Source organism: Pseudophryne corroboree, chromosome 6 (assembly GCF_028390025.1).
Source record: "Pseudophryne corroboree isolate aPseCor3 chromosome 6, aPseCor3.hap2, whole genome shotgun sequence".
NCBI classification, from domain to species: Eukaryota; Metazoa; Chordata; class Amphibia; order Anura; family Myobatrachidae; genus Pseudophryne; species Pseudophryne corroboree.
In genome coordinates, this window is record NC_086449.1 from 41,736,240 (window position 1) to 41,751,242 (window position 15,003).

A 15,003-nucleotide genomic window follows, 5' to 3' on the forward strand; every position below is an offset into this window, starting at 1 on the left:
TGGTGAAAATTGCGAAATGCATTCTCGCCAATGCCTCCAACCTTCTTGGCCTTATCGAACGCCTTCCGCATGTCATCCGTAAGGGTGAACATGTCGATGTATTTACCTTTCTTAATCTTCTCCCTCATCCGTTTACGTAAACCCCTGGTGACCGCAGTGTTTGCGCAGTGCACCATTTCCGTAAAACGCGGAGGTTCAGGCGTGGTTGCCGCAGCTGCGCCCTTGGCCTTCCTCTCTTTCTTGTGCAAGCGATGCGCAATGAGCCTAGCTAACTTACGCGGGCGCCTGGGGGACCCGGAAGACCTAGTATCAGAAGAGGAGCTGGAAGAAGAGCTATCAGAAGAAGAATTAACTGCCTCACCCATTCCAGGAGGACCGCCCGTGTTTACTGCTGCGGTGGCGGGGCCGGATGGAACCTCTTCAGGGACCCGAGATCCCCCCGTCTCCACATGTTCAGCCTGCCTCGCCGCTCCTGTCTGTGCCTCGCTGGATGTTGCTGTCGTCGTGGCCCCCGACAATCCGGCCGGGGGAGAGACCCCCCTCGACGTACCTGCACCTGTTGGGGAAACAGAAGGGGGGGGTGGGGAGGAACAAAAGCAGCCACCTCCGGGGGGGGAACCGGAGGCAGCGGGGGAGGGGGAGCCGCAAGGGGGGCCGCGAACCGAGTGCGGGCAAGCCCGATGTCGCGACACCCGCCATTTCAAACGCTGCGCCAGACGCTGGAGGCAATGTGCCCGGGGAAGTAAAACCAGCGTGCCAAGAGGACGGAGCCTGTGAAAACGGCGACGCCCAGTAAGGCGTCTGGCCGAGTGCCCCTGGGGTAAAACCACCGGAGTAAGAACCCCCCCATTGCGCAAAACCCGGACCACTCGGCGTGGGCCAGGAGGTCACCGATTCCTGCGCGTGCGTAAATAAGAGGACGAAAAGGGGGCCGGAACCCCGCGGAATGCGGGTGCCGCCCCGGAAGTCATGACCAGGAGCTGCAATGACCCCGACCAGGCCACCGACACCGAAGCCGCCGGAAGGAAACCCGCGGGCGAAGCCGTATACGTGCCGCCCCGGTACGCAAATGGAGCGGCCAAGGAACTTGGTCCTGACCCCATCTGGTGCACCAGGAGCTGGCCAGCAGACGGCGTCGGCTCGCTGGGCCACAGGCCACTCACAGGCGGCAGCAGTATCTGGGACACCGGGAGCGCCCCGGGGTAAATCCCAGATGCCTGCCCGCTGACGCCCGACACCCCGCTGCCCACCAGGATATTGGCACCCATTGAAACGTTGGGGGGAAACAGAGCCTGCGCATGCTCAAACTCAGGCCCCGCACCCCCCGTTGTCCCTGGACCAGAAGGCAGGGACACTACATCCTGCACCAGCCAGGCACCCGCAGGGGAGCTGGCCGGTGAAAGACCCGTCATTCCCCTCCTAACCGCTGATTCGCGGCACCCGCCCGCCGGGTCACGTGACCCGCCAACCGCGGCCGTGTGGAGGGGCGTACTAACGCCTGTGGAGGCCGGAGCCCCGGCGCGCGCGGCTCTGCCGCTGCGCCGGGCTCCGGGAACGACCGACGCTGGGGAAGCACGGCCGCCCGTGGAGAGCAGGACCCTGTCTCCGGCGGGCGGCGAAGCGGAGGGGGGGACCGCGTGCACCCGCGGCCGGCGATAGCCCGCTGCCGCGAGCGGTCGGGAGGCCTCCGCCAGGCGGCGGGGGGGGAGCTGTTCTCTTGGGACGGGGCATATTGAAGGTGCAACTGGAAAACCTACTAACAGCTCACACGCACAGTAGCAGCAGGAGAGGGAGCAGCAGCTATACAGTATATCACAAGGGGGGAATTAGCCAATTACTGACAGGATGTTCTTACCACCATCCAAGAAAAACTGGCAAGAGGAAGATGGCTGCCAAAACCCTGAACTATATACCCCTGTGTATACTCCTCCTACCTATCCCTAATAGGCACCCATCTGTCACCTGACCACAACTGTCAATCACTAAGGCTAGCCCTGCCTATCCTCAACACATGTCAGAAAAATTCAGGGTGTTTATGTGGCTTCGAGCCTATGCGGATCTCTGCCTGCTTAATACTCTTGGAACTAAAAAAAAAAGGCCCAAATTGTGTGATTTTAGCTGTTTTTTTGTGAATTAAAAAAATTCCAAATCAAAAGCAGGATGACGAATCAGAGCCAAAACCAAATCCAGCAAAAACTGTTCAGCGCACATGTCTAACTTGTACAATGGACACACACCTGGTAACAGTTAGTAAGTATAATACTAGAAGAGATAGTTCCGCAACAGGTTGTGATATCAGACAGCAACCACTAATGGATGATGGTCTGATTACTGACTTTTAATGATAGTACACGAAGTGTGATGATTAGACGTCGGTGGCAGTGGCAAACGCAGGGGGATTTCCAAATGCAGGCCACAATCTCCCACTCTGTGGAACATTAGAGCAAGTGTGGGAGTCTGGGGGAACGGTAGAAGAACCTAATAATAACCCTGGACATTAATGCAGCGGAGGAGATGGAGCGGACGGGGGGGCTTTGTCTTCTTCTCGTTTTCCAACAGTTAGTAAGTAGTCAGATATTTAATAGGAGCAGACAAACACAACCTAGAGACACTGGGAATGGAATAAATGGGTTGACCCTATTTAAGTCGACACTCACTAGGTCGACCACTATTGGTCGACAGGCTCTAGGTCGACACCTGGAAACGGTCGACATGAAAAATAGGTTGACATGAGTTTTTTGGTTTGTTTGTTTTTTTGGTGTTGTTCTTCAGAAAGTGACTAGGAACCCCAATTAGTGTACTAATTTTTTTACGTACAAATTTAGATTTGAGCGACAGATTAGTCCTTTCTCATCTGCTCCGCTGCAAGCACCCCCATCGCAGGTGCGACTAAGGATCGCTGCTGCGTGCACAGTGCATGCGCACAGGCAAACTAGTTGCGGAAAACGAGCCACGTTTCGCCACGCCGGAGAGCAAGGATGAGGGGCGTCACATCTGTAGGACACGCCCCTTCCAACTTTAAATCTTTCTGCACATTTTTATGTTCGGCTCAGTTTACACGGCAACAAACGGTTATAGGAGAACACATGACTGTGGCGTTACCTCTGATAGTTTGAAGCGCATGTGGTGACAGATGATGTCATAGGTCGGCCTCATTGGAGAATCATACCCTTTCACGCTGTGACGGTGGAAGAGGCTGGGATAGTCGAATTGGTGTTTGAAGGGCAGAGCGAAGATTAATCTGTTCCTGTCTCCATAGCGGTGCAGTAGGTTCAGAACGCTGCTCGAAGCCGTTTTGTGCGTCTTTAGGAACACAATGTGTCTTTTCGCCTGGCACGTCGGAAGAGAGGATGAAGGCTCAGCGAACACCAGGCGCAGCTCAGCTGTCTGCCGATACCTGACAATGGAGTACACTCATTTACTTCTCAGTATACAGGTCAGCGCATATATTTACACAGACTCATTAAGGCGAGGAGATGCATAGCTGGTCCTAGAAGCAGTATTTCTCTGACGTCCTAGTGGATGCTGGGGACTCCGTAAGGACCATGGGGAATAGCGGCTCCGCAGGAGACTGGGCACAACTAAGAAAGATTTAGGACTACCTGGTGTGCACTGGCTCCTCCCTCTATGCCCCTCCTCCAGACCTCAGTTAGAATTTTGTGCCCGGCCGAGCTGGATGCACACTAGGGGGTCTCCTGAGCTCTTAGAAAGAAAGTATATTTAGGTTTTTTATTTTCAGTGAGATCTGCTGGCAACAGACTCACTGCTACGAGGGACTGAGGGGAGAAGAAGCGAACCTACCTGCTTGCAGCTAGCTTGGGCTTCTTAGGCTACTGGACACCATTAGCTCCACAGGGATCGCACACAGGCCCAGCCTCGGTCGTCCGGTCCCGGAGCCGCGCCGCCGTCCCCCTTGCAGAGCCAGAAGCAAGAAGAACGTCCAGAAAATCGGCGGCTGAAGACTCCGGTCTTCATTAAGGTAGCGCACAGCACTGCAGCTGTGCGCCATTGCTCCCCATGCACACCACACACTCCGGTCACTGAGGGTGCAGGGCGCTGGGGGGGGGGGGAGGGGGGCCATGGGCTGCAATAAGAGTACCTTATATTGGCAAATAAACACATAATATAGTCAGCAAGACTATATATCTGTAAAATCCCCTGCCAAAAATATCCTGAAAAAAGCGGGAGAAGTCCGCCGGGAAGGGGGCGGGGCTATCTCCCTCAGCACACTGGCGCCACTTCCTCTCACAGCTCCGCTGGAAGGATGCTCCCAAGGCTCTCCCCTGCAGTTTCCAGGCTCAATAGGGTAAAAAAGAGAGGGGGGGCACTAAATTTAGGCGCAAACTGTGTATTATAGCAGCTATAGGGGATAAAATCACTGTGTGTAGTGTGTATCCCTGCATTATATAGCGCTCTGGTGTGTGCTGGCATACTCTCTCTCTGTCTCCCCAAAGGACTTTGTGGGGTCCTGTCCTCAGTCAGAGCATTCCCTGTGTGTGTGCGGTGTGTCGGTACGGCTGTGTCGACATGTTTGATGAGGAGGCTTATGTGGAGGCGGAGCAGGTGCCGATAAATGTGATGTCACCCCCTACGGGGTCGACACCTGAATGGATGGACATGTGGAAGGAATTACGCGACAGCGTCAACTCCTTACATAAAAGGTTTGACGACATTACAGATGTGGGACAGCCGGCTTCTCTGCCCGTGCCTGCCCAGGTGTCTCAAAAGCCATCAGGGGCTCTAAAACGCCCACTACCTCAGATGGCAGACACAGATGTCGACACGGATACTGACTCCAGTGTCGACGACGATGAGACTAGTGTACATTATATGATTACGGCAATGAAAAATGTGTTGCACATTTCTGATATTACCCCAGGTACCACAAAAAAGGGTATTATGTTTGGGGAGAAAAAGCTTCTAGTGGTTTTTCCCCCATCTGATGAATTAAATGAAGTGTGTGAAGAAGCGTGGGCTTCCCCCGATAAGAAACTGGTAATTTCTAAAAAGTTACTAATGGCGTACCCTTTCCCGCCAGAGGACAGGTCACGTTGGGAGACATCCCCTAGGGTGGATAAAGCGCTCACACGTCTGTCAAAAAAGGTGGCACTACCGTCTCCGGACTCGGCCGCTCTAAAGGAGCCTGCGGATAGAAAGCAGGAGGCTATCCTGAAGTCTGTATATACACACTCAGGAATTATACTGAGACCGGCTATTGCTTCAGCATGGATGCAGCTGCGTGGTCAGATTCCCTGTCGGAAAACATTGATACCCTAGACAGGGACACTATATTGCTAACCGTAGAGCATATTAAAGACGCTGTCTTATACATGCGAGATGCACAGAGGGATATTTGCCGGCTGGCATCTAAAATAAGCGCAATGTCCATTTCTGCCAGGAGAGGATTGTGGACTCGGCAGTGGACAGGAGATGCAGATTCTAAAAGGCACATGGAAGTTTTGCTTTACAAGAGTGAGGAGTTGTTTGGGGATGGTCTCTCGGACCTCGTTTCCACAGCGACAGCTGGGAAGTCAGCATTTTTACCCCATGTTCCCTCACAGCCAAAGAAAGCACCGTATTATCAGGTACAGTCCTTTCGGCCCCAGAAAGGCAAGCGGGTTAGAGGCGCTTTCTTTCTGCCCAGAGGCAGAGGTAGGGGGAAGAAGCTGCAACATACAGCCAGTTCCCAGGAACAAAAGTCCTCCCCCGCTTCCTCTAAATCCACCGCATGACGCTGGGGCTCCACAGGCGGAGCCAGGTACGGTGGGGGCCCGTCTCAAGAACTTCAGCGACCAGTGGGCTCGCTCACGGGTGGATCCCTGGATTCTACAAGTAGTATCTCAGGGGTACAAGCTGGAATTCGAGACGTCTCCCCCTCGCCGTTTCCTCAAATCTGCCTTGCCGACAGCTCCCCCGGACAGGGAGGCAGTACTGGAGGCGATTCACAAGCTGTATTCTCAGCAGGTGATAATCAAGGTACCCCTCCTTCAACAAGGACGGGGATACTATTCCACAATGTTTGTGGTACCGAAATCGGACGGTTCGGTGAGACCCTTTTTAAATTTAAAATCTTTGAACACTTATATACGAAGGTTCAAGTTCAATATGGAATCGCTCAGGGCGGTGATTGCAAGCCTGGACGAGGGGGATTACATGGTATCACTGGACATCAAGGATGCTTACCTGCATGTCCCCATTTACCCTTCTCACCAGGAGTACCTCAGATTTGGGGTACAGGACTGTCATTACCAATTCCAGACGTTGCCGTTTGGTCTGTTCACGGCACCGAGGGTATTTACCAAGGTAATGGCCGAAATGATGATACTCCTTCGGAAAAAGGGAGTTTTAATTATCCCGTACTTGGACGATCTCCTTATAAAGGCGAGGTCCAGGGAACAGTTGTTGATCGGAGTAGCACTAGCTCGGGAAGTGCTACAACAGCACGGCTGGATCCTGAATATTCCAAAGTCGCAGCTGGTTCCTACAACGCGTCTACTGTTCCTGGGGATGGTTCTGGACACAGAACAGAAAAAAGTGTTTCTCCGGGAGGAGAAGGCCAAGGAGTTGTCATCACTAGTCAGAGACCTCCTAAAACCAAGACAGGTGTCGGTGCACCACTGCACGCGAGTCCTGGGAAAGATGGTGGCTTCTTACGAAGCAATTCCATTCGGAAAGTTCCATGCAAAGATCTTTCAGTGGGATCTGTTGGACAAGTGGTCCGGATCGCATCTTCAGATGCATCGGCTGATAACCCTGTCTCCAAGGGCCAGGGTGTCGCTACTGTGGTGGCTGCAGAGTGCTCATCTTCTAGAGGGCCGCAGATTCGGCATACAGGACTGGGTCCTGGTGAACACGGATGCCAGCCTTCGAGGTTGGGGGGCAGTCACACAGGGAAGAAACTTCCAGGGACAATGGTCGAGTTAGGAGACTTCCCTACACATAAATATTCTGGAACTAAGGGCCATTTACAATGCCCTAAGTCAGGCAAGACCCCTGCTTCAACACCAGCCGGTGCTGATCCAGTCAGACAACATCACGGCGGTCGCCCATGTAAACCGACAGGGTGGCACAAGAAGCAGGATGGTGATGGCAGAAGCCACAAGGATTCTCCGCTGGGCGGAAAATCATGTGTTAGCACTGTCAGCAGTGTTCATTCCCGGAGTGGACAACTGGGAAGCAGACTTTCTCAGCAGACACGACCTCCACCCGGGAGAGTGGGGACTTCATCCAGATGTCTTCCAAATGGTTGTACACCGGTGGGAAAGGCCACAGGTGGACATGATGGCGTCCCGCATCAACAAAAAGCTAAAAAGATATTGCGCCAGGTCAAGGGACCCTCAGGCCATAGCTGTGGACGCTCTAGTGACACCGTGGGTGTACCAGTCGGTTTATGTGTTCCCTCCTCTGCCTCTCATACCCAAGGTACTGAGAATAATAAGAAGGAGAGGAGTAAGAACCATACTTGTGGTTCCGGATTGGCCAAGAAGAGCTTGGTACCCAGAACTTCAAGAAATGATCTCAGAGGACCCATGGCCTCTGCCGCTCAGACAGGACCTGCTGCAGCAGGGGCCCTGTCTGTTCCAAGACTTACCGCGGCTGCGTTTGACGGCATGGCGGTTGAACACCGGATCCTAAAGGAAAAGGGCATTCCGGAGGAAGTCATCCCTACGCTGATTAAAGCTAGGAAGGAGGTGACCGCAAACCATTATCACCGCATATGGCGAAAATATGTTGCGTGGTGTGAGGCCAGAAGGGCCCCAACGGAGGAATTTCAGCTGGGTCGATTTCTGCACTTCCTACAGTCAGGGGTGACTATGGGCCTCAAATTAGGTTCCATTAAGGTCCAGATTTCGGCTCTGTCGATTTTCTTCCAAAAAGAACTGGCTTCACTGCCTGAAGTTCAGACGTTTGTTAAAGGAGTGCTGCATATTCAGCCCCCTTTTGTGCCTCCAGTGGCACCTTGGGATCTCAACGTGGTGTTGAATTTCCTTAAGTCACATTGGTTTGAGCCACTTAAAACCATGGAATTAAAATATCTCAAGTGGAAAGTGGTCATGCTTTTGGCCTTGGCTTCGGCCAGGCGTGTGTCAGAATTGGCGGCTTTGTCATGTAAAAGCCCATATCTGATTTTCCATATGGACAGGGCAGAATTGAGGACTCGTCCCCAATTTCTTCCTAAGGTGGTATCAGCTTTTCATTTGAACCAACCTATTGTGGTGCCTGCGGCTACTAAGGACTTGGAGGACTCCAAGTTGCTGGACATAGTCAGGGCCCTAAAAATCTATGTTTCCAGGACGGCTGGAGTCAGGAAAACTGACTCGCTATTTATCCTGTATGCGCCCAACAAGTTGGGTGCTCCTGCTTCAAAGCAGTCGATTGCTCGCTGGATCTGTAGTACGATTCAACTTGCACATTCTGCGGCTGGACTGCCGCATCCTAAATCTGTAAAAGCCCATTCCACGAGGAAAGTGGGCTCTTCTTGGGCAGCTGCCCGATGGGTCTCGGCTTTACAACTTTGCCGAGCTGCTACTTGGTCGGGTTCAAACACATTTGCTAAATTCTACAAGTTTGATACCCTGGCTGAGGAGGACCTTGAGTTTGCTCATTCGGTGCTGCAGAGTAATCCGCACTCTCCCGCCCGTTTGGGAGCTTTGGTATAATCCCCATGGTCCTTACGGAGTCCCCAGCATCCACTAGGACGTCAGAGAAAATAAGAATTTACTCACCGGTAATTCTATTTCTCGTAGTCCGTAGTGGATGCTGGGCGCCCATCCCAAGTGCGGATTGTCTGCAATACTTGTATATAGTTATTGCCTAACTAATGGGTTGTTGTTATGAGCCATCTGTTCGTGAGGCTCAGTTGTTGTTCAAACTGTTAACTGGATATAGTATCACGAGTTGTACGGTGTGGCTGGTATGAGTCTTACCCGGGATTCCAAATCCCTTCCTTCTTCCGCTTTTTTCAGGATATTTTTGGCAGGGGATTTTACAGATATATAGTCTTGCTGACTATATTATGTGTTTATTTGCCAATATAAGGTACTCTTATTGCAGCCCAGGGCCCCCCCCCCCCCCCAGCGCCCTGCACCCTCAGTGACTGGAGTGTGTGGTGTGCATGGGGAGCAATGGCGCACAGCTGCAGTGCTGTGCGCTACCTTAATGAAGACCGGAGTCTTCAGCCGCCGATTTTCTGGACGTTCTTCTTGCTTCTGGCTCTGCAAGGGGGACGGCGGCGCGGCTCCGGGACCGGACGACCGAGGCTGGGCCTGTGTGCGATCCCTGTGGAGCTAATGGTGTCCAGTAGCCTAAGAAGCCCAAGCTAGCTACAAGCAGGTAGGTTCGCTTCTTCTCCCCTCAGTCCCTCGTAGCAGTGAGTCTGTTGCCAGCAGATCTCACTGAAAATAAAAAACCTAAATATACTTTCTTTCTAAGAGCTCAGGAGAGCCCCTAGTGTGCATCCAGCTCGGCCGGGCACAAAATTCTAACTGAGGTCTGGAGGAGGGGCATAGAGGGAGGAGCCAGTGCACACCAGGTAGTCCTAAATCTTTCTTAGTTGTGCCCAGTCTCCTGCGGAGCCGCTATTCCCCATGGTCCTTACGGAGTCCCCAGCATCCACTACGGACTACGAGAAATAGAATTACCGGTGAGTAAATTCTTATTATTATTAACATGTATTTGCTTACATCAAAGAGGATATATTTGTGAATGTTAACACATGATCTCTGTAAGTAAATAAAAAAAAATCCAAAATGAATTATAAACAATATATGATTGTGCAACTACCATTGGGCGAGCAGGGTACGTCAACCAGATTAAGGGGGGGTTCACAGGGGGTATCACTCGGGCCCCCCTTTCTTCAAGATGGTTTCTGCACCATTGTGCAAGTAGGACCTGCGCTACTGATGCTGTCTGATGGGGTAAAGAGCAGGACCGGTGCTACCCGTAGGCAGCGTTAGGCACTGAGGCTGTTTGTATAAAACTACGTAGGTCGCTGAAAGAGACGTCCTTATATTGCAGTACTTAACACTGGTGGCAATGACAGATACTGGAGTAGCTACCATAGGTGCAGGGGATGCGGCTGCTATGGGGCCCGAGAAGCCTGCAGGGCCCGTAGCTCCCCTGCACCCTGTCATGCTACAGCACAAAGCAGCCAGGTCGCTGAAGAGACACTGGTCACTGCTTGATGCGGTGCTGCTGTTCTGTTGAGAGACATCTGTGGGAGGAGGCAAAGACATGACATCCCAGCAGGGCAGGCAGCAGCTGACCGTTCCACGAGTCCCAATCTCTCCTCGTACCGCGGGGCCCCAGAGCGTGCATTTGACACTTTTCTGGGTGTGCAGTGTTGCTGGCGGATAAGTGCTGGCCACGGGCACAGCTTCTGCTGTTCAGTGCGGGGGGGGGGGTGCGCTGGGGGCCCCGTGGAATTTGTGCTATGGGGCCCCCAAAGGTGTAGCTTCGCCGGTGGCAGATCCTACATACCGTGGCTGCTGCCCCTGCACTTATCAGCTGCTATCTGGCTGGAACTGATTTCACAGTCTAAAGGGCCCTACAGACTCTACGACCCGCCGTCGAGCTGCCCGACCGCCGATACGGCAGATGGGTGACCCGCCTGCAGGGGGGAGGCGACGGGGGGAGCACCTCATGCAAAGATGTTGAAGAGGTGCAATGAGGTGGCTGTATGACTAAGCCAAGCGACACAAACAATTCCAACTGTAATTATACGTCCAAACCACTGGAATTAAATGGCAAGATCACTGGAATTAATAATTATTAATCACTGGAATTAATTAGCAAGATCACTGTAATTATAAGTCCAAATCACTGGAATTAAATGCAAAGTCTCGCTATCGCCTGCCTAGTGAAGCTGAATCTGGATGGGATTTGTTACCGGGGACACAATACCTCCATCAATTGTCTAAATCCCACTGTACTAATGGCGGATACCGGATGCACGTCTAACACCAACATGAGTGTCAAGGCCTCAGTTACGAGGGATTCCATCGTCATGTGAAGCTACGAACCACTAGTCATGAACATAGGCCAGGGCCTCAGCCGTTCCTTGCCCCGCCGTGTCGTAAATGGCATATTGGCAAGTTTACGTTTCTCCTCAGACTATTTAAATTTCTTTTTTGGGTTCTTTTTACTGAACTATGGCTTTTTGGATTTTACACGCCCTTTACTATCACATTGGGCATCGGCCTTGGCAGACGACGTTGATGGCATTTCATCGTCTATGTCATGGCTAGTGGCAGCAGCTTCAGCACTAGGCAGAAGTTGTTCTTCTTGATCTTTCCCTATTTTAGCCTCAAAATTTTTGTTCTCCATTATTTTTTGGGAGTTATATGAGACTATGGGGGTAATTCCAAGTTGATCGCAGCAGGATTTTTGATAGCTAACAAAAATCCTGCTGCGATCAACTTGGAATTACCCCCAATATGCGGCACAGGAATGACTGCAATGACTGATGAGACAGGACACTACCACTGGTCTGATGCAGCACAACAGGTTGTTGTTATAATTAATATACTGCAGAAGTGGAAATATAGCAGCAGCGTATATCGTCACTGGAATGACTGATGAGACAGAACACTACCACTGGTCTAATGCAGCACAACAGGTTGTTGTTATAATTAATATACTGCAGAAGTGGAAATATAGCAGCAGCGTATATCATCACTGGAATGACTGATGAGACAGGACACTACCACTGGTCTGATGCAGCACAACAGGTTGTTGTTATAATTAATATACTGCAGAAGTGGAAATATAGCAGCAGCGTATATCGTCACTGGAATGACTGATGAGACAGAACACTACCACTGGTCTGATGCAGCACAACAGGTTGTTGTTGTTGTTGTTGTTGTTGTTATAATTGTTATACTGCAGCAGTGGACATAGAGCAGCAGCATATATCGTCACTGGAATTACTGATGAGACAGGACACTACCACTGGGTCTGCACAACACAGCACCACTTTATACTAGAGATGAGCGGGTTCGGTTTCTCTGAATCCAAACCCGCCAGAACTTCATGTTTTTTTTCACGGGTCCGAGCGACTCGGATCTTCCCGCCTTGCTCGGTTAACCCGAGCGCGCCCGAACGTCATCATGACGCTGTCGGATTCTCGCGAGGCTCGGATTCTATCGCGAGACTCGGATTCTATATAAGGAGCCGCGCGTCGCCGCCATTTTCACACGTGCATTGAGATTGATAGGGAGAGGACGTGGCTGGCGTCCTCTCCGTTTAGAATAGATTAGAGAGACACTTGATTTACTAATTTTGGGGAGCATTAGGAGTACTCAGTACAGTGCAGAGTTTTGCTGATAGTGACCAGTGACCACCAGTTTTATTTATAATCCGTTCTCTGCCTGAAAAAAGCGATACACAGCACACAGTGACTCAGTCACATACCATATCTGTGTGCACTGCTCAGGCTCAGGCCAGTGTGCTGCATCATCTATTATCTATATATAAATAATATTATATATATCTGTCTGACTGCTCAGCTCACACAGCTTATAATTGTGGGGGAGACTGGGGAGCACTACTGCAGTGCCAGTTATAGGTTATAGCAGGAGCCAGGAGTACATAATATATTATATAGTGAGTGACCACCAGACACACAGTGCAGTTTATTTAATATATCCGTTCTCTGCCTGAAAAAAGCGATACACACAGTGACTCAGTCAGTCACATACCATATCTGTGTGCACTGCTCAGGCTCAGGCCAGTGTGCTGCATCATCTATATATATTATATATCTGTCTGACTGCTCAGCTCACACAGCTTATAATTGTGGGGGAGACTGGGGAGCACTACTGCAGTGCCAGTTATAGGTTATAGCAGGAGCCAGGAGTACATAATATTATATTAAAATTAAACAGTGCACACTTTTGCTGCAGGAGTGCCACTGCCAGTGTGACTAGTGACCAGTGACCTGACCACCAGTATATATAATATTAGTAGTATACTATCTCTTTATCAACCAGTCTATATTAGCAGCAGACACAGTACAGTGCGGTAGTTCACGGCTGTGGCTACCTCTGTGTCGGCACTCGGCAGCCCGTCCATAATTGTATATACCACCTAACCGTGGTTTTTTTTTCTTTCTTTATACATACATACTAGTTACGAGTATACTATCTCTTTATCAACCAGTCTATATATTAGCAGCAGACACAGTACAGTGCGGTAGTTCACGGCTGTGGCTACCTCTGTGTCGGCACTCGGCAGCCCGTCCATAATTGTATATACCACCTAACCGTGGTTTTTTTTTCTTTCTTTATACATACATACTAGTTACGAGTATACTATCTCTTTATCAACCAGTCTATATATTAGCAGCAGACACAGTACAGTGCGGTAGTTCACGGCTGTGGCTACCTCTGTGTCGGCACTCGGCAGCCCGTCCATAATTGTATATACCACCTAACCGTGGTTTTTTTTTCTTTCTTTATACATACATACTAGTTACGAGTATACTATCTCTTTATCAACCAGTCTATATTAGCAGCAGACACAGTACAGTGCGGTAGTTCACGGCTGTGGCTACCTCTGTGTCGGCACTCGGCAGCCCGTCCATAATTGTATATACCACCTAACCGTGGTTTTTTTTTCTTTCTTTATACATACATACTAGTTACGAGTATACTATCTCTTTATCAACCAGTCTATATATTAGCAGCAGACACAGTACAGTGCGGTAGTTCACGGCTGTGGCTACCTCTGTGTCGGCACTCGGCAGCCCGTCCATAATTGTATATACCACCTAACCGTGGTTTTTTTTTCTTTCTTTATACATACATACTAGTTACGAGTATACTATCTCTTTATCAACCAGTCTATATATTAGCAGCAGACACAGTACAGTGCGGTAGTTCACGGCTGTGGCTACCTCTGTGTCGGCACTCGGCAGCCCGTCCATAATTGTATATACCACCTAACCGTGGTTTTTTTTTCTTTCTTTATACATACATACTAGTTACGAGTATACTATCTCTTTATCAACCAGTCTATATTAGCAGCAGACACAGTACAGTGCGGTAGTTCACGGCTGTGGCTACCTCTGTGTCGGCACTCGGCAGCCCGTCCATAATTGTATATACCACCTAACCGTGGTTTTTTTTTCTTTCTTTATACATACATACTAGTTACGAGTATACTATCTCTTTATCAACCAGTCTATATATTAGCAGCAGACACAGTACAGTGCGGTTGTTCACGGCTGTGGCTACCTCTGTGTCGGCACTCGGCAGCCCGTCCATAATTGTATATACCACCTAACCGTGGTTTTTTTTTCTTTCTTTATACATACATACTAGTTACGAGTATACTATCTCTTTATCAACCAGTCTATATATTAGCAGCAGACACAGTACAGTGCGGTAGTTCACGGCTGTGGCTACCTCTGTGTCGGCACTCGGCAGCCCGTCCATAATTGTATATACCACCTAACCGTGTTTTTTTTTTCTTTCTTTATACATACATACTAGTTACGAGTATACTATCTCTTTATCAACCAGTCTATATTAGCAGCAGACACAGTACAGTGCGGTAGTTCACGGCTGTGGCTACCTCTGTGTCGGCACTCGGCAGCCCGTCCATAATTGTATATACCACCTAACCGTGGTTTTTTTTTCTTTCTTTATACATACATACTAGTTACGAGTATACTATCTCTTTATCAACCAGTCTATATATTAGCAGCAGACACAGTACAGTGCGGTAGTTCACGGCTGTGGCTACCTCTGTGTCGGCACTCGGCAGCCCGTCCATAATTGTATACTAGTATCCAATCCATCCATCTCCATTGTTTACCTGAGGTGCCATTTAGTTGTGCCTATTAAAATATGGAGAACAAAAATGTTGAGGTTCCAAAATTAGGGAAAGATCAAGATCCACTTCCACCTCGTGCTGAAGCTGCTGCCACTAGTCATGGCCGAGACGATGAAATGCCAGCAACGTCGTCTGCCAAGGCCGATGCCCAATGTCATAGTACAGAGC

At 50.2% G+C, this 15,003-nt stretch overlaps 1 protein-coding gene across 1 annotated transcript in view; it reads right to left on the reverse strand.

The window, feature by feature from the left end:
* LOC134934217 (galactose-3-O-sulfotransferase 4-like) overlaps window positions 1-15,003 on the reverse strand; it is a 106,907-nt gene that overhangs the window by 34,113 nt on the left and 57,791 nt on the right. The window contains exon 3 of the mRNA XM_063929704.1: window positions 3,103-3,397. Coding sequence (XP_063785774.1) covers window positions 3,103-3,397 — 295 coding nt within the window. The remainder of the gene's footprint in view (window positions 1-3,102; window positions 3,398-15,003) is intronic.